Raw genomic sequence first — 20,055 nt, 5'->3', positions numbered from 1 at the left:
CCTTAGCTGTGGGATATGGTTAACTTGGTAAAGTTCAGCTCGCAGTCAGTTCGGCAGATATTGTTTATGGAAATATGGGTAATGGATGTGAATTGTACGCACATGCTTCTACCTTGGAGTAGCTTTCGAATGCCAAGGAGAATACGCAAAAACAAAGAGGTAGAGACGTAGAGTAGATTACTCTCGTCAAAATCGCAACAGCGTAAAGGAGGCGAGGCCAATGAGGTGGTCAGTCTGCCTTGCGCAGGTGGGGGCAACGTCTGCGAGTTCATCTGTAGACTACTGTCAAAACGTCCCTCTAGCCGGACAGGAAAATATGCTATCCGAGACTATTCCCCCTCCGACATGCTTGCTGAAACCGTATGTGGTACCTCACCGGTATATGTTCGGACCGGGACCGTCCAATGTCCCTCCTCGCATTCTGGCGGCTGGGTCTCAGCCGATTTTGGGACACTTGCATGCTGAGACAGTAGAGGTAATTTGATTTCAATGTATCGTCTCTCCTTTGAGCAACCACATCTTTAATTGTCACATAGCTTTTAATTGAGGCCTAGTATGAAATGGCAATACTTATCTACAAGGCCTAAAATCATAGTTTGTTTCTGTTTTGGAGTTCATAATATAAATCCCTGAACTGAAATCAGTTTGTGTGTAGATCATGAACCACATCAAGAGTGGGATCCAGTATGCTTTCCAGACCAACAACAGAATGACCCTAGCAGTGAGCGGCCCTGGGCATGCAGCTATGGAGTGTGCCATCTTTAACTCAGTGGAGCCAGGGGAGAGCATCCTCATAGTAGTGAATGGAATCTGGGGAGAGCGAGCTTCCGAAATGGCAGAGAGGATAGGTGCCCTTTGACTTTTAAGTCTGCTCTGTCATCAAACAATGGTTTAATGGTTTATTGTGAGGTTTGCTATATAGTATGTTTATATTGCTGTTTCAGTCATTAAAGGGTCACAGTTAAATGCTATGATCACCTTTGTGCACATCTTTATGCCATACAGGTGCCAGAGTTAACACAGTGGTAGCATCTCCTGGTGGGTACGTTACTAATAAAGAAATAGAGCAGGTAATGGTTTAATGATTTATTGGCATCAGAACTTGTCTCTATGACATATTTACTTGCTTTTCAGCTTTATTGTGAAACACTGAATGTGAGGTATCCAGGACATTGTAAATTAACCAACATCCCTTTCAGGCCTTAGTGAAATATAAGCCTGTGGTGTTATTCCTTTGTCATGGAGAATCTTCCACTGGGGTGGTACATCCTGTTAATGGCATTGGTGATCTATGCCACAGGTAAGATGGCAAATACATAATGCCAAGGCAATGGCAAGTAAACTTGCATCTCATTTGTTATTATTATGGTGGGACTTTCAGTGGAACAATCATATTTATTCCTAATATTTCAATGGTTAAGATCAATGGTTTACTTGGCATTATTCTACCAGGCACAACTGTTTGTTCCTGGTTGATTCAGTGGCATCACTGGCTGGTGCACCTCTCCACATGGACAAACAAGGTAAACTGTCTGAGCAACTGCAAGTATGAATGTAAGACAAATTTACATTACATTTACACCACTTGGATGTAATAAATACAATTATTTTAATCCCAAACATCAAAACATACCACATATAAATGTACAGTATTCTTCTTATTTGAATGTTGTGCTTTTCCCACAGGCATAGACATTTTGTATACTGGTTCGCAGAAGGTCTTGAATGCACCACCAGGGACTGCTCCTATCTCCTTTAGTGAGAGAGCATGGTGAGAAGCCACAATATACCATGGGAATTCTGCAAAACCTGATTCATTAAGACAAACTAAATCTGACCATTTCTATATTTGGTTTCAAACTACACAGTCAGAAAATCTTCAACAGGAAGACAAAGCCTGTGTCCTACTTCCTAGACATGAGCTGGCTGGCCAACTACTGGGGCTGTGATGACAAACCAAGAATGTGAGCATGTCATATTCATTAACTGAAAAAAATAACATATTTCCAGAGATATTACACAACATGTACACAAAGATTTAACAATCATCTTGTTATAAAGAAGATTCATATTTATGACAAGGAGGCCACAGATAATTAAGCAGAATACAGTCAGACGTATGATGATTAAACAGTAAACTAACTGAGCTGATTATATTGAAGGTACCACCACACTGGGCCTGTGTCTGGTTTCTTCAGTTTACGGGAAGCCTTTGCCATTCTTGCTGAAACAGTAAGTCAAAGAATGTTATCATGAAGAGATCAGTACTTGTATTATTGTATAGATGACAAACTCATTTTCTGTACTATTTATTTATTGTGTTAATAATTGTTTAACTTTATAACTTTATTATTCAATTATTATTTAACTTTATAACTTTTGTGTTGCCACAATTAAGAAGAAATAATCATGTGCTTCAGGGTCTGGAGAACTCTTGGAAGCAACACAAAGAAGTGGCTGAATATTTCCATCAAGGCCTGGAGGCCATGGGTCTCAAATTGTTTGTAGAGGACAAGGTAAACAACAACAGTTATTAAAGCATAACAACCAGGGTTATTGCATCCAAGTCTGTTCTCCTCTATAGAATAGTTTACATTAAATGAAAATTTATTAACTGTTTCCTGCTTTCAGATGGCGAGGTTGCCCACGGTGACCACGATTGTTGCCCCACCGGGTTATGACTGGAAGGAGATCACAGCCTACATCATGAAAACCCACCAGATTGAGATCTCAGGGGGGCTCGGACCATCTGCTGGCATGGTGAGATATACATGCTTTTATTTTGTTTCAGTGAGCACAGAATATACAGTATGTCTGTTTCAAACTGAGTATCCTGAGATCAAATCCTGATTCCTTGTGTTCTGTTGAAACAGGTTCTGCGGGTTGGCCTGATGGGCTGCAACTCCACCAAGTCCAATGTGGACATGATATTAGCAGCTCTTGCAGATGCTCTGAAACATTGCCACAAAAGCAGAGTCTAACATCTATTTATTGTCCTGAGTTATCATTGATGAGTTTGCTTTGAAACATGGTCTTGGAAATGTACCCTCAATTTTCTGTCAATGTTCTGATTAGAGGAAATAAAGGAATGTACATTGGCATCAACAAATTAAAATGTAATATGGTTTGATTTCATGTGGTTTATGGAATTTGAATATTTGTGGTGATGAAACAGCAAGACATGCACAGTAAGGAAACCCTAGATGGCGTGTTTTCCCAAAAGTGGATCCATAGCAGAGACCTCTTTAGAGACCGCTACTTTGACACAGTGAAAAATATCTGTGAAACAGGATATGACATAGGAACTGTTCGTTTGATTTGTAGCAAAGAGCGCGCGCAGCAGGTATTTGTCCTACATGCAAGTGGGCCTTCACGAAACGTTTTTTAAAACGGCCTAAACCGACTTTCTATACGAAAATGACTTACAGAAGAGGTGCTTTAATTGTGCTCGAAGGAGTTGACAAGGCTGGAAAAACTACGCAATGCAAGAAATTGGTTCAAGCATTGCAGCAAAGCGGAAGACCAGCAGAGATGATGAGATTTCCCGGTAAAACAACGTTTTTGGCTCCATATCATTGTTTTAACAATTAGGAAGGTCCCTGAGCTATGTTAATACAATATAATCTTACATTATACACAGATTACTGTTTTAGGTTGTGGCTTAGTGCCGATATCCCTGTTGCTAAGTCCATTTATCTTTAAAGGTCTCATTCACCGAGAAACCGTTTAATACTTGTTCCTTTCGAAATACTATAGCTCACTCCAAGTTGCATATGCATGCTGCACGTGAAAATGATCTTCTACCCCCATTGCCCGCATTAGCCAATGAAAGAAAATACACGGAAAAACAAGCGAATCAGAAAAAGCCCTTCCCTGTGACGCCGCAGGGAAAACAATTATTCATGGCCTAGCCCACCTTGGCTTGTGACCGCCCACAGGAAGACAGGAATATTTTGGCCAGGAGATTGTCTCTCTGCAGCTAGTAGGAGCTAACAGCAAGTTGTTAACATGGCGGAGCAAATTCGTGCCTGTGTTATTTGTGGCAATAACACATCAATGTTGCATGTCTTGCCTTAGAAAGAAGAGTTGAGGAAGAAATGGTTGGAATTTATCGTTGGAACACCACCACCGAAGTATAGTGCAACATTAGTTCTGTGTTCCAATAATTTCGACCACACTCACTGTGCCTGCCTACAGTTAGAAAGTGGTTTTGCATCGATGTTCTGAAAACCTGGACCTGTACGTCACGACGATCGACCACCAGCTCACAGGCTGTAAGTACAAACAAACTTTTCCACCTAATGACTGTTACAAAATAGCATGTTCATATTCTTCGTTAGCATGCATGAAAAGGGCACAAGCTAGGCTTAGGCTAGCCTATATTACAGGGAGCTACACCAGGCACGTAACTGAAGTGTTCTGTTCGCGACGTGTAAAATCAGAGAATGTCTAATAGGAAGGGCTCTGGTAAAATCCATTAGAGCAATGGTCTATTTTTTTGAACGTAGCCTACAGGCCACGCGCCAGGTGTAGCTACTTCCATTGATTAGACTTATTGGAAGCTAATTGTTGCAGAAGACGCAACGCGAACGGAATGCTTCAGTTACGTGCCTGGTGTAGCTACACTCATAAGAAACTGTATGACCACACTACCCAGAGATTTAGCTTGTTGAACCTATAATCTTCTAACCTAAGCGTTAAACCACAAATAATAATATTGGCAACAATATCTTATGCTCAACTAAGGACTGGTATTGTTCTAGTCTAAACAGGGAAAATCATCAATACCCGTGCACTATAAGGCTAAGTTGCAATCACTAGAGCCCAGGTATTTACACTTCAGTCTAATTTATGTCTTCTTGCCATTATTACATTGGCCTTTGTAGGCCTACAATGATGTTTTGTTTGATTACTTGCTGTTTACTTAGTGTTTTGTATGTCTTCCAGAGCACATCCTCATGTCAGGCTACACAGCTTTCTAGCCTACTTTAGGTCATCACGTTAGAAGCAAAAGTTTGTGATCTAACTTTTATTGTTGTGTTAGTTAGTTTCTAGAAGTCTTTTTCTAGTAGGCTAATACAGGTTCTTATGTGCTCGTCAATGTTTGGGAAAGTCAATTCATGGATTTCTTCAGGTCACTTTCCACAGGTGTATAAAATCAAGCACCTCGATTATGAATGTAGACTGCATGGTGCTTGATTAATACACCTGTGTAAATGGACCTGATGAAACCCATGAATTGCATTACAGATAGAATTGATATTACCGAATGTCTTCTTGTGGGTGTGCTACTTAGTAAATCATACACCTTACCACAGTCACTAAAATATTTTTGTTTCCATTGTGCCAGTACAGTTTTGTTTGAGATAGTGAATGTCCTGTGTACTATTAGTATCTTGTAACTTGACAGTAATACACATTTATTTACTTTAGGTACCCAAACAGAATACTTCATGAAAAGTATGAGTATTGATACAAGCACTTCGGATACACCATGGGCATGGGGGCCTGCTACCTCTACTGCCATCAAGCCTGTTCATCCAAGGCCAGCTAGAAGACCTCGGGTTGATCAAGAGGAGGAGGATGAAAGCGACATCTCCACAATAACACCTGATGGCTCCACCTATGGCCCAGCGCAATCAAAGAGCAATGTAATAGAATCATCACAGCCAACGAATGTGTTTTGTGTGTTGTCCCTTCGGATCCCCAGGACAATACAAGCCGAAACAGCAACTCAGACCTTTTTCCCTAAATAATCCCAGCACCATCTTACAAAGGATCTGTAGGCCAGATGTCTGCATCGTCTGGCAAAAAGAGGACATTGTTAATTCTGTGCATAGTTTGAATGTTCTTGTTTTGTGTTTGCATTATTTTAATAGACTGCAATATTACTATTTGTCAGTGTTTCACGGACCACCTAGCAAAAAAAAACAGTAGACCTACTTCAACAGTATATTACACAATAGGCCTTCTCACTGAACCACCTTGCTTGTTGTCTTTGCACCTTGCTTATGGTGTCAGAGGATTCATATGATTTAAACTGGCATAGGTTACATCAGTGTTGCAGAACTGTTTGGATTTACATACAAGTTGGTTCAATATTGCAAACAACTCCTCTATTATTTTACCACATCTACTTGTGGAACACTTGAGATAGCTTGCGGACCACACTTTGAGTACTGCTGTATGTAAATATAATAAAGTTATTTATTGAAAATTGACCTGTTTTGTATATTTGTTTTAGGAGTTTCATCAGTTTTTGTCCCTTTTAAGCTAAAGGTTTATCTTACCTTTCATATCTTCTGTCTCACAGAGGGCCATAGTTGTCATAGTCGAATGTTTAGTGCATTTTGAAGGGAGTACATTATGCTAAAGCAGACCGGTTCTAATCCTGGGTACAGGATCATACAGACAACAGGGGTACTGGTGTTGCCCATTTTTCTAACCACATGAGCAATCCCCTTACGAAAAAGTAGTATAGGAATCTTATAGTATTTGGGACAAAATATTATAGTAATCTTATAGGAATAATTGGGACATACAGTACTGTAAAAGTACTACTAATAACTATAATATCCTGTAACCGCTATAGTTTTTCTATAGTAGTCTTATAGTACCTATAGTATGTCCAAATACTATAGTATTCCTATAAGATTACTGTAATATTTAGTCCCAAAATACTATAGTAGGCTACTTTTTCTGTCATACGTGACAGAAAACAACTTGAGTAGGCTAACCTCTGCCATTGTCAGGCTATCAAAGCCATAGTTCTCATTACCGGAGAAGTCTTGCAGCACACATCCTCTGCTTCTGTAGGCATTCTGGTACAATTCCAGCAAAATATAGCTAGGTAGGCGTGTTTGCATTTAGATCTATATATATATTGGGCTATGACCAAGTGGTCTTTCAATGATAGTATCATGGAATTCAAACCATAACTATCTAGCTATTCCGATAGCATTAGCAGGCTAGGTCAGTGGCTGAACTGCATTTAGGGTGCTTACCTGTGTTGTGAAGTAAAATATCTACTAGGAAGATTGCAAACACTTTTGACTGTGTAAAGAAATAGGTCTTTATTTTAAAACGTTTCCAACTGTTTATTACTTGAAAGCAAGATGACGATTGTCACAAACGTTTACCTCTTTTAGGAGAAATTTTAAGCTGACAGGCAATTGTTACCATTCTATTAAACCAACGTTCACCGACAAACGATCAGGAAGCGGTTCTTCTTCCTACTCGAATATTAGGATCAAACCCATGAAGTTGTATCTCCGAAGACATTTTGTGCAACAGTTTTGACTCGAGTTTTAGCCAGGTTTTAGCACTGTAAAGTTGAATACGGAGCATAGCACAGGCAGAATCGGATGAGGATGCACTGGAGGAAGCGTCACAGTACTGTTAGCCAATCAGAGGTGAATTCATTAGCATGTCATTAATATTCATGACTAGAGGCGAAATCCAGTTGTTCCTCCCCGCCCACCTTCCCCACCAAACTAGAACAGCATGAAACAGACGCAGGACAGCATTTTTTTCACCAAAACCGGCTCACAGGGCATTCATCAATACTACAGACCACTGCAAAATTAATGAAAAAACGATGAGATGAGACCTTTAACACTTCACTTCTCCTAGTTCACTGTGCTTTGGCCATGATGTTATGGCTGAGAACAAAAGTTTATAGATAAGTTATCTGCTTTCCAGACTAGCCTTGCTATAGTGTCAATACAACTACACAATACTTTCTCTGACTAGATGACATACTAATGTGCAATGCCGTTTCATTGTTGCAACACGATACAGACAGAACTACAAAGATTGGTCAGCTGATCAGCTCCTACCTGGAGAGAAAGAGCAACTTGGAGGACCACACTGTTCACCTGCTGTTCTCTGCCAACCGCTGGGAGCTCGTGTAAGACTTCATATTCCACTGTTTTCTTGGAGTTGTTGGAAGGTGGCTTTATGGCTGATGACCTCAGTTGGTTTAAACTTGATGAACACACTGTTCAATGTTGTGTGAAGGTGTGATTTAGAGTAGAAACTATATCATGTTGACATCTTTCTACATTTCGGCATTCATAATAAGAAGCTGATTAAAACTTCCAACTACTTCAGCTAATCCCAGCCATTTTAAACTATTGGACACTTAAGCATACTGTCCAAACCATACGTGGCAAGTGCACTAACAATCTGCTTGACCCCATCTAGTCAATCTCAATCACAAACGAAAATTGCATGTATCCTGAACCAAACATAATATATATGTATATAATATGCAGACTCAATGCAGCTGGTCATGAAGATGACTGACTACTTCATGACTGCGGTATATAGCCAGAGGGGTACACTCAACAGGTGCATGCTGAACTCATCATTATTGTATATTAGATAGATCAAGATAGATAGATACTTTATTGATCCCCAAGGGGAAATTCAAGGTCTCAGTAGCATACAGACATCACACACAACATTCACTAACAGCAGGAAAAGTAATAAAAGTATATAATATAAAAAACACTTATAAGCAATAAGGACAGTAGTGATAAAGAATATACTAAAATACAAATTATACTAATTAACACTAAATCTAAATCAAGTCTAAAACAGTATCCACATAGTGTGCTTAGGGGTGATTTAAGCATGAGGCGCTTGCAATGACTGAGGCAGGGACTGAGTCTGTGATTCTCTGTGCATAGTAAGGTAAGGTGCTCTGTGAGCGTGAGTGTCATGGCGATGGTGCAAATAAGTAAGTCCAACAGTGCAAGAATAAAGTCTAGAGACCAGCATAAAATGAATATGGACATATAAGAGAGTAGGCAAGGTAATATAAGAAAAACTATATCCGTGCAAGAATGGGTTGACATAATAGGGTTTTAGCCAATAAACAAGTATTGATTATAAAGCATTAAGTAAAGGTATAAGTGTGGCCACAATCCGGCTGTGGGATGGAGGGAGGGGTTATGCATATGTGCTAATATAGCACGCAAACAGTGAAGCAGTAAGACAGTGGTAAAAAGTGGCTAGTGGATAGACAGTGCACAAACATGGAGAGGGTGGAGAGGCAGACAGACTATGCGGAGAAGTCTATCTCTCCTCTTCCCTTAAGTGAAGCATTGAACAGTTCAATGGCCCTTGGGACAAATGACTTCCTCAGTCTGTTGTGCAAGGCAGTGAGCGAAGTCTCCAGACTTTTGACAATTTGACAATTGTAATTCAATTCATATCAATTGTGATATGTGGATTAGCATCACAATTGGACCTTGAAACCTCTGATAACCTCTAAAATCCAGAAAAAGAACAGAAGTGTTTAAAACAGCTAGCTAGTTCTGCACATTCCCCTCTGTGTCTAATGCAGTGGTTCTCAAAGTGTGGGGCAGGCCCCACTAGTGGCAGAGACATGGCAGGTGGGGCGCAATGAAGTGGAGGAATTTTTGTTTTTGTGCCCATTGTTAACAATGCCTTTCTTTTTTGACAAGATCATACATTCAAAACAAAATAATCACACACAAACATAGGAGTCATAAACAGACAGACATATGAATAAATGAAAATAACATTTTGAACTAGCGTAACAAGACCGGAAATATAACATGGAGCCGAAATTCTCCACCTCCAAAGTGGGGAATGATAGAAAAAGTTTGAGAACCACTGGTCTAATGTGATGGTGTGGTTCTGCTCAATAGACCAGAGATTAAAGAGAAGCTGGAACAGGGAATCAGCCTGGTGGTGGACCGCTACGCATTCTCTGGAGTGGCATTTACCAGTGCCAAACCGGTGAGTGCTCTCTGGATGCTCCTGAAGTCTGATTTCTTCAGCTCCAATGGATGCACAAGCATATATTTGGCAATGTGGTTAACAGTGGTTTAAGTCAACATCCCTGGACAGTTAGTTTGAACCACACAGCTGTATTAGTTAACTGAAGTTTTTACATCAGTAGCAAAGGAATTGTATACACGGCATTAATCGAGCCAAGTATAGTGTGTAGTTTGTCATAATGTAACTGCTCGCTTTTGTAAATCACTATTCCAAATGAGTGACTGTTCTGTACATGCTGTTTGTCTGCAGGGCTTCAGTCTGGACTGGTGCAAATCCCCAGACGTGGGGCTGCCGAAGCCAGACTTGGTGATGTTCCTGAAGCTCAGCCCCTCTGAGGCAGAGGGCCGTGGAGAGTTTGGGACGGAGCGGTACGAGACCACCGTCTTCCAGCGGACTGTCCAGAGCAGATTTGAGCAGCTGATGAAGGACCACTCAGTTAACTGGCAGGTAAGCTCCTTGCTACTTTCAGTGTGACACCCTCTACTCACTACCACGTAAGCGTAATGTTGTTTGGAACTGTAGAAGAGGTATAAAAATAGCGTTTTGTAGCGGCGAAATGACATGCCCTGGTCACTTCCAGGCTAACGAGTTTTGACTGTATGCCTTCTAGATGTGATTACAGTACATACCCACTACATTTTTGTTATTTGCCTGCACTTTCTTGGCTGGGCACATCAGTTAGGAGCTATAAAGACATGTTAAGATGTAAAAAAAAAAAAATGTTCACATTTCTATTAACACTTACTACCTATTTGTATTATCAAAGGAATGAGTAATGGGTTGTCCTAATCTGTTGATGTTCTGACCATTGTCAGGTTATTGATGCAGCCAGGACAATAGAAGATGTCCACACAGATATCAAGGAACACACAGTGAATGCCATCAATAAGGTGGAGGAGCAACCTCTCGGAGAGCTGTGGAAATGATATGGAGGCACACTGCTTATCGCATGCCGGATGCGCGAAGCTCTATGGCTAAGCTCTTAATGTAGAATATTTATTCATGTGATTTATTAGCTCCAGATTGCAGACACTATCTACTGTACATAACCCACTGCTGCTCAGCAAAATGAGGGGAAGTCAGAAATCACCTATTCAGCAGGCCCACTGTGCTTATTCATTCCCGTTGACAACTCATGACCGACAAATGAAGAACTTTTAACTTTTTATTTCATTTTCTTAACTTACTTTTTCTCATTTTCTTGCTCACATCTTTTTTTATTCCTTGTATTTGTCATATGCACAGTTAGAGTAAATAAATAATTTTAAAATGCACATGTGTACAGAGATAATTGACAGAATAGACAGTGTTTCATTTACAAGTGATAACCTACTTGGTTGATAACAGCTCAACCAAAAACTTTATCATTCAAGAGTGTTGATACAGATTTGCAATATTAGCAACTTATATCAAAACAATAGCTCACCACGGACGGTGTTTTAATTTTGTTTAACTGAAGTTATTGACAAAACACCTCAAGTTGTGTTATGGCAATGAAGCACTGGCTGCTGATGAGAGCACAGGGGTAAGGGAGGGGAAAGGCACCTGTATCACTTTAAAACAATTATTCAAAGTGTTAAGACTTTAAAAAACAATAATAATAATGGATGCAAAAGAAATAAGATGAAGACAAACGAGCTTGGTATGCACGATTACTCCCTGCTGTGCCTCTCTCTGCAAACTCTGGCCACCAGAGTCCAGATGGGCCACAGAGAGAGAGAGAACGCAGGCGGATGAGCTGTCGAGACGAGAAGCTGTGTTTCTTTTTTGGGGGGGATGCGTGGGACTTTTTGCTGGACAAGACACTGCAGACTGGCCTCTATCGTCACCAGTGGTTTATTTTTCCTCCTGCTCATCCGGTGTGAGGGTCTGGCTGGCTGGTTGGCCAGCTTCCCTTGATCACAGCAAAGAAGAGAGGAATCCTTCTGTTCAGCGTGAAGAGTGCGACAGCGTTCCTCTCGTCCTTCTTCACAAAGACAGGATTTCAAACTCCTCGTCCTCCGAGTCAAAAAACCTCTCAAGCCGATCTGAGTCCGAGAAATCTGAAGGGATTGGAGCCACACAGACAAATTAGCCTTTTTAAAACCTACCTCTTGGGAGATTGCTTAAATTAACCTACAAGGAGCCTTTAAGACTACAGGGAATGAAAACAGCGGTGTGGATGAATAAGCATTTGCTACAGTTATAATGCTACAGCTTTCGTATGTGCAGAATAATACTCACTTATGCATAACTTCACTTGGCAGGAAATTAACTCAAAAGTATTTTGGAGGGTATTCACATACACACACACACACACACACATAGATATATATATATATATAGCAAAACAATCTTTTAGTGCAAAAATACTAAAATAGCCCATAGACTATGTGGCAAGGCACAACGGAAACTGAATTCTTACGGAAACTGAATGATAGGATAGTCATTATAGTGCAACACAAACCTGGAGTGAGATTGAGCACATCGGCGCTGATGAAATGAGATGGCTGGCTATCCACAAGTTCAAACATGGGCAGGCCTCCTTTACAGCAGGAGAGCTATGGAGTGGAAAACAGTGCCTTACTAAGACATTTCATTCAACAGCTGAGAGCACCCAAACATCGCTGGCACTGCGTGTTGGTCTCTGGTTATATATACAAACAGTGCTGGAAGAATAGAATGTTTAACACTCTTCTAGAGGGAGAGAACCAAAACAACAAACTCTCACCTTCCGAATGTGAGCACACCAATCATCAAACTCGTCCTCTGTTCTGCAGAAGAAACCCTGCAATGCAATAATGTGTCAAAAGTTTTATGCCACTCATACTGACAAAAAATATGATCTACTGTCCTGATGCTTAGTTATTCCTCTAACTTCCTCCAAATTTGTTGATGTAAAGGTGAAGTGCAATTGCACACTACTCTAGAACTAGACACCACCCCAAGTCCTAACTCCTGGGTGTAGTGTGCATACACATGCATTGTACACTTCTTTTTTTTTGGGGGGGGGGGGGGGGGGGGGGGCTTTTTTGCCTTTAGTTGGACAGGACAGTGGAGAGTGACAGGAAGCAAGTGGGAGAGAGAGAGATGGGGTGGGATCGGGAAATGACCGCAGGTCGGATTCAAACCTGGGTCCCCATGGGCACTCGGACCCGTATATGGTACGGGCGCTGCAGCCTGCTGCGCCACAGCGCCCCCATGCATTGTGCACTTCTGAAGCCATCCATTTCTCCTCAAGCTGCATGCAGTCACATGTACTTCTTGCTGTAAATAGCCATGCCCTGACCTTACACTACACAGCAAAGAACACCGCTCCTGCTGTGCACAGCCAGGAACTGCACACTGGTAGCGTTTTTCTACTCGCAGATCGTGAACTTGGGCCCTGCAGTTGAGCGTCGTCCTTACCGCGGCGATGGAGGGGTCAAGTTCACAGATGTGCATGCGGCAGGGTGGGTGCTGGCAGTGGTAGGAGTCGTCGGGCACCTGGCTGTCCTCGCTGGGATCCACTGCAGGCTGGGTGGTGTGGGGGTCCAGGTAGATCAGCTCCTCACCTGCAGGGAAGGACACCGCAGACACCAGGTAAACAGTGAGTTTCTCTTAGAATTTACCGTACAGTGTTTCCCACAGAATTTAATTCTATTTGTGGTGGTAGGTTTGCAGAATTAACTTGAATGCAACAGTTTTTTGCAAATTAGCGCAGCATGGTTATGACGCTAACCAGATTTAAGCACAATTTAGTACAACCTGGAAAATCATTGTGCGGTGGTCAATGTTGATATTGTGCTGAGCCGCCACAAATAAGTCAATGTATGGGAAACACTGCCATACATTAAGACTAATGAAGTCATTTACTGGATGAATGTATCCAACGCAACTTTCAGTAGTGTTCCTGGACACTGAGCTAATGAGCTCGACATCATGGTCATGACAACCCAGTAGTGACACTAATGTTTGTAATGTTAATGCTGAACTAATCTGCTGAAAATATTGAGGACACGCAAATTAAGAAGAAAAAGCAAAATAAACAGAAATTAGACAAAAGAGCACATAATATATGCATAAACAAAATATGTGTGCATATTTATAAGGGACATATGCACATGGGAAAGTTAAAAAAAACCTGTCCATTCTGTAGAATTCATATCCATGCCAAATGGAAAGTAAAGTGTTAAGTATGAGAGGCAGCCTCTCTGTGTGCCATATTAGCAGCTTGTAATAATAACACACACAGTCTGTCCAGGTTTAGAAAGTCGCCACACATGGTGGCTGACTGCATCTTTATTTGGTCTAAATTTAGGGAATGGGGGCAGATGCAGCTACACCTTCGTGCAGGTGCAGAATAAAATGCAAAATCATGTGGTATAAAAGAACAGAAACACCTGCACAGAAACTGCTACTGAAACTGGGACAAAAATATGTGCTATTTTATCTGCACACTGGAAACCACCTTAGATAGTTTCACATGTTCTCTAAATGGATCTTTTTACGCTGAATCATCAGGCAATCCAAACCTTTTTTATTTGCTTCTAGCATACTAATGGATATGAAAGCATTTTAATGACCACTGGATTGGTCACCCAGAGGGTAGGGGAAGGGGCACAGGCTAGGGCATGGAAGCTGCTCTAGAGGGGGATTGCAAACAACATCTGAAAGCTTCCGTGCTACAGATTCATTTTGTGCTTTCTGCTTCACATCACTTCTCATCTTTAATCTCTGCAATTTATGCGATGAACAGAGGTTAACCACTGTCCGTCACTGTGGTTGTTGAATATAACTGGGGTATGGAGCTACAGCAGGACCACAGCTATGTGTTACTGAAGTTAGTGCTAGCATATTGCTGTAATCTAACAAACTGGATCTTCGAATATGTGGAAGAGACAGTGAATGAAACTCACCCACAAATCCAATAAAGTAGTGTGCGCTGTTTGGCTTGCCTCCAATCACTCCCAGAGACTGAGGCGACATGAAGCATTGCTGATGGAATAAAGGAAGGAGAAATATGATGCGTTAGCATTACGTACATTAAGGTCCATGATTTAGGAGGCCACTTCATTCACTAGCATTAAAACAGTTCATGGAACAATTCATACTGCACCAAGACATGAAAACCTTCCAGTTTACTGTAAACATTAACATATGGATGCATCAGCTGACACACATACACAAACACAGACCTGTTCTGTTCCCAACATATATTATCGGTACTCATCATCCTATACAAAACACGTTAGTCATGGCCAGATGCTCTGTTAAAGCAACTGCAGAGGCATTACATTAAACTGGCATGAATTAAATGCTCTCATACTGTGGGCCTCTCCCCCTGAGCTCAGCACAGTGCCTATATTCACAGACTTTACTGAGCGGGAAGAGTTGGGGTATTATAATGTATGATTGTCATTAACAACTGAGTCATGTGCAAGAAGACAGTGGGCATTGGTACCCAGAAAAAAAGACTTTTTGTAAAGGATACCGAGGTCAGATATCCAGAGCAATAATGACAGATAGGCTTGTATTCTGTGCAGACTTAAACTGGACCCTACACCCTGAACTATCATGCAAAGCTGAGGTACTGTTTTGGGCTCTTTGTGGTCAAAATACAGAACAGAGGGGTGATTACATGGAAGGTCTCGATATTATTGCAAGTTGGAAGCATTTTCTTTTTCTTTGGAGAGAATACATTTTCATGTATTTTTGGTTATGATCATGTCCAATTCTCACCAAAGGCCATGCAAGAAACATGAATACAAACGGTATGCACAGGAATTGAGATACTTTTGTAACTAGAATTTATGTAAGAATGGCATGGTTGACATATCAACATTCATACATACAACAAAAAGTACATAATCCACAAAGTGGAGACCAATCAATTCACCAAATCAATACACCCTTCACAAAGCCAAAGAAGAAAAGGCTATGAGGAAAAGGCACACAGTTATGCTACCATGCAAGTTAAACTGCTTGCAGCAATATTGTCCAACAAAGCAGTCAGTGTTTGGACTGAGTGAATTCCTCTGGAAATGCCAAGTTAATTTAGCCTAGCATAACCAGACACCACCAAGAGCTAAGCTAGCTGTCCACAAAAGGGCTTTGGGTGCTGTGCCCAAGCTGTTCTGCCCAAGTTCTCAAACCTGTACCTCCACATCACTTCCTGCTCTGCATCTAAGCTAAGGTTGTTTTTTTGTGATACAATTATGAGTAAGACCACACAAAACACAAAAAACACCACCACAGATGCAACCCTGCTTGCTTTGAGCACACCAGCCCAAATCCAATTACACTTTACCCTTCCAAGCTCCTGACGTGAAGACACATGTTAATTGGCTGGAATAGTGTATGACTTGGTCTGTGGCGCTTTGTTTTCCCATTTACAGAGCCAAGACTGCGCCTGAACACTGGTAAACTATTTGAGAGTACACAGTGGAGACAGAGCTAGGAATGTGGAGATTTTTGCTGAAAAGTGAAATGGATTATAACCCAGGACTGCACCTTCTAGGTTCCTCCAGTCCCCCCGCGGTCATCATACCTTTAGTGTCTCGATGTAGGCCTCGTTGATGTCGGTGAGGCCCAGCCGCAGGGGGATGAGCAGCACTAGGGGCCTCCAGAGGGCCGTCTCCTCCTCCGCCAGGGCGCAGGCCCCTTCTAAGCAGCCGTTCAGCTGGCGTGCATCCACACCCGCCGTTGCCCCCTCAGAACAACCCGCGCCGTCAAAGTCCAGCCACGGCATGCACAGCTTCTCTATGTGTAGGAGAGAACATGGACACACATCAGGGACAAGATACATGCAGAATCCCATTTAGAACACAGACAATGCATTAAAGGTTTATCTTTGGCAACTAATTCCCCATCAATATGAAACTGTGTAGTGCACCTAAAAAGTAGAATTGTTTGCTTCCCCCGTGGGTACCACTGACACATCAAGGCAGTTTTAGTGCTGCCATAATGCTATAATATCAGAGTCTTTCAGCAATGGAATATAATAGTGTGAAGAGACTGCATGTAAGTATTACCATCACTTTCACCACAGAAAAAATCACTATACTGTGGGCATTCATGCCCCCTATGTTGAGACCTAAGGCTAATGGCCACGCCAACCAATTTTCCCTAATGGTCCCTATGGGACTAAACACATCTTTATAGGCCCTCCTTTGTCTCTCGGGTTCTGAAGGGGGGGGGGGGGGGGGGGGGGTCATGTGACAATCACCTCATGCCAACTGCTGAATCATGGCAGACGTTTAGTGAGGCTCTGGGGTGCCCTAAAAAGCTCAGATGCCAGTGCTCCGTTTTTGAAATACAGAGTTGTCAATGCACACAAATTCCTATATTCTCAGAGGACAGTATATGAAATGAGTTTGTGTTTAAGTTTGCAATCATTTTGCGAAATGACAGGGCTGTGCTCACTTATTTCCTCAATGACCACCGTGTTGTCCATGGCAACGTGCACAGCCATTCGGCTCCATGAGTCAAACACAGCAAGCTTCCTGTGGAAAGAGAATGGAAGCCTGAATCCCTTAAAAATTAACTGTCCATGCTCATACAGCCCTCAATCACGATGTTCCTAGGAGTATAAGGTGATGACCATTTAGCCCCAAGTTAGGCAAAGTACTTACTTGAGTACCTGTGCCACTGTGTTTGGCCCATACCACTGGCCAATGGACTTGCCCTCCCCCACCCCCATTTGCGCTGCAACACAAAACATGGAAACAAGTCCCTGAACTTCTAATGTCCTAGAGAGTGTGCATACTCAAAATGACCAGACAGTCAGTCACACAGGCTTACATACTAACATATACAGTACAAAAGGGCACACCAAAATAGAGGCAGCCTTCTATTGTGACTTTCGCAAACTAATGTGGTGACAACAAAAGTTTCCAGAGCATGTACAAACCGATCTGATGGATGGAGTAATAGCTGTCCTTCTTGTCAATAAAGGCGTTGAGAATGCTGCTGTACTCTTCTCTCTGTCGCTGGCCTCTTACCCACCTCCAGTCTGTCAGGACAAAGGGCATTCATTACATCATCACTGAAGCAGAGGCCTACGTAGCCATCCTCAATGCCAGCCAGTATACACATCATTGCACTCAACCTAACTTTGGAACAAACAGATTCAAGACAAATTAAGGATTAATGAAACCATATGAATGAGAATAAACTTTTATCTCATGCATGACTGACCTGAGGTGGTGGGCCTATTTGACCTGACCGCAAGGCAAACTTACCTCTGCCTAGATGTCGACGAACTAGAGCCTCACCAAGGATCATCTGCCCACATCGCAGCATGCACCCCCAGCCTGTGTCAGATGTGGGTCCTGTTCCTCCTGAGTCAGGATTGAGGTTTACACAGTAAATATGTTTATTTCATATAGTCAGCACAAATATCAAGCAATACACTTATTTTTAAATGAAATGGCACAGTTCACTTTTTAATGCTATCCTTTATTCATAAAATATATATTGACGCTCAGGTGGATTTAGCACCCTGTTAAAACTACACTAAGGTGTTGAGCGTGTTAGTCCGTTTTTTTCACAGTTCACTTTGAGACAGGCAGTATGGTACATGATGACAGCACTTACCAATTGGGGGGAAATTCTTTCTGTATGTAAGCCACAAACGTGAAGCAATGTCGGAAAGAAGCTCATCCTTCTCTGTAAATTGAGACAAACAAGACAAAGCTTTCAACGTCATTCTTGTGGCCTGGGGGTATGGGGATAACCTGTAAGACGTGCTGGTCTTTAAATTATGTTTCCATCATACTGTTTCTAGTTCTTTGTCACCTGTGAGTGCACTGAACTGCTTTCCTAGAATCCACACTGGCTCCGACGTCTCAGGAAACTCTTCAAACTCTCCAAAGCGAAGGGTGTCATATGTGAGAGTAGCTGAAATATTTGAGTAGCTTACTTATGAGATTTGAGTAGACTAATTATAATTGAATAAAATGAACAATTCTAGTTTCTAGTCAAAAGACAACAGACAAAAGGAACACAAATGAAACCATTAAGGATCAAGATGCCACACATTAAAAAACAGGTATCCTACCATGTTAGCCATCCTAGATTGAGCAAAAGAGAAAACAATCTAGGCCGACACTTACTTTTTTCAGAAGACAGGCACTACCACAACAAAAGAGCGCACCCGAATCGATAAGTAATCAACTGTTAAGGGTGGTGTGCTTTTAAGTCTGATACAAAGACTGAAACTAGTCTACAGATAGCTTCCTTTGGACTGAACATGTGTGATTATGCAGAACCGTTTTAACAAAATACCATAAATGTTCAGCCTTCTGCAATTCCCTCTCACACGCGAGCATGTAACTTAAACTGTCACTACAGAAGATGCAGAGTAATGTCAATACAAGGACACCAACTGGGTCGATGAGGTTAGACAAGTGGCTGGGTCTGACATAGCCTACACAAGTTGTTTGGTTATGATGACAGCAGCCAGCTCGGTTGCTGAATATGGCACAAGACGACCATGATAACTTCATACAAAAGGCATTCTTTGACCTTAACAATCTAGCCATTCGAATGAATCTTTACTCTATTTGCACCAGACATCTTCCATCTGTTTGGCATTCACTATCTAGGAGGCTGAGTAATGTAGCTATAGCTACAAAGCTAATGTTAGCGTCAGCTCCAGCACAGCAGGGTAATTCCAGACGGCTCACAACAGATAACTGGCAGTGTTGTGGAATGCAGCTAGCAGTTACACAGTAACGTTACAGCAGTTCATGCGAACAAACTCTGGCTACAATGTTGTAAGACGACCTTGTAAAAATGTTTAGGATTTGTTTTATCTGGGATGTCTTACCTGCATCCATCCCGACAGCGATTCACCCTACCTTGATGGATTCAATATATTCAATTGCCCAATAAAAACGAGTATTTGCAGTTACCCAAGTCAGTCTCCAATCACTACAATCATTTGGGTGGGGCTGTTACTGCTGGCCAATCGAAACGCCGAACAGCAGTGATGTAAAAGGAAGCAAAAACGCAACGTTGTCAACAGTTTTGAAATGAACGATCTGATTGTACTTTTTTTATATAAAATGTTAATGGATTCATATGAGTGGAATACATATAATAAAAAAAAAAACATTCATCATGTTTATGATTGAGAACAACTAGACAAGATTAGCACAGAATACGCCCAGATAAACAGGAAGTCTCAAGGAATTCGGTCAACGTGTCGCGTGACAGTCTGTTTACCTCGAAAAATATTGCGCAAAAGTCAGGAGTTGTCTGCAGGAGGGCCTATTTCTT

At 41.6% G+C, this 20,055-nt stretch overlaps 3 protein-coding genes across 4 annotated transcripts; 2 read left to right on the top strand and 1 right to left on the bottom strand.

The window, feature by feature from the left end:
* The first annotated feature begins 32 nt into the window (after nucleotides 1-32).
* agxta (alanine--glyoxylate and serine--pyruvate aminotransferase a) lies at nucleotides 33-3,130 on the top strand. 2 transcript variants are annotated; one of them, XM_042058060.1, is made up of 11 exons: nucleotides 33-475; nucleotides 645-848; nucleotides 1,006-1,070; nucleotides 1,200-1,300; nucleotides 1,453-1,523; nucleotides 1,687-1,771; nucleotides 1,869-1,964; nucleotides 2,163-2,232; nucleotides 2,421-2,516; nucleotides 2,632-2,760; nucleotides 2,874-3,130. In XM_042058060.1, the coding sequence occupies exons 2-11, from the start codon at nucleotides 659-661 to the stop codon at nucleotides 2,979-2,981; spliced, it is 1,011 nt and encodes a 336-aa protein (XP_041913994.1). In that variant the 5' UTR covers nucleotides 33-475; nucleotides 645-658; the 3' UTR covers nucleotides 2,982-3,130. The 2 variants fall into 2 exon arrangements, with proteins under 2 accessions (XP_041913994.1, XP_041913993.1); XM_042058059.1 differs by having other exon boundaries at nucleotides 34-475; nucleotides 656-848.
* A 164-nt stretch (nucleotides 3,131-3,294) lies between these two features.
* dtymk (deoxythymidylate kinase (thymidylate kinase)) lies at nucleotides 3,295-11,087 on the top strand. Its single transcript, XM_042057192.1, has 5 exons — nucleotides 3,295-3,547; nucleotides 7,801-7,909; nucleotides 9,681-9,771; nucleotides 10,063-10,260; nucleotides 10,629-11,087. The coding sequence occupies exons 1-5, from the start codon at nucleotides 3,418-3,420 to the stop codon at nucleotides 10,737-10,739; spliced, it is 639 nt and encodes a 212-aa protein (XP_041913126.1). The 5' UTR covers nucleotides 3,295-3,417; the 3' UTR covers nucleotides 10,740-11,087.
* atg4b (autophagy related 4B, cysteine peptidase) lies at nucleotides 10,965-19,736 on the bottom strand. The gene is made up of 13 exons (XM_042057191.1): nucleotides 19,604-19,736; nucleotides 18,571-18,672; nucleotides 18,370-18,441; nucleotides 18,015-18,113; nucleotides 17,684-17,785; nucleotides 17,406-17,478; nucleotides 17,197-17,276; nucleotides 16,322-16,533; nucleotides 14,691-14,769; nucleotides 13,201-13,346; nucleotides 12,524-12,580; nucleotides 12,260-12,353; nucleotides 10,965-11,855 (listed from the first exon to the last, which is right to left on the bottom strand). Exons 1-13 carry the CDS (start codon nucleotides 19,611-19,613, stop codon nucleotides 11,782-11,784), a joined length of 1,200 nt encoding a protein of 399 aa, XP_041913125.1. The 5' UTR covers nucleotides 19,614-19,736; the 3' UTR covers nucleotides 10,965-11,781.
* Nucleotides 19,737-20,055: the final 319 nt, after the last annotated feature.

This window comes from Alosa sapidissima, chromosome 12 (assembly GCF_018492685.1).
Source record: "Alosa sapidissima isolate fAloSap1 chromosome 12, fAloSap1.pri, whole genome shotgun sequence".
Taxonomy (NCBI): domain Eukaryota; kingdom Metazoa; phylum Chordata; class Actinopteri; order Clupeiformes; family Clupeidae; genus Alosa; species Alosa sapidissima.
Note: the sequence above shows the minus strand (reverse complement) of the source record. Positions and strands in the feature narration are given on the sequence as shown.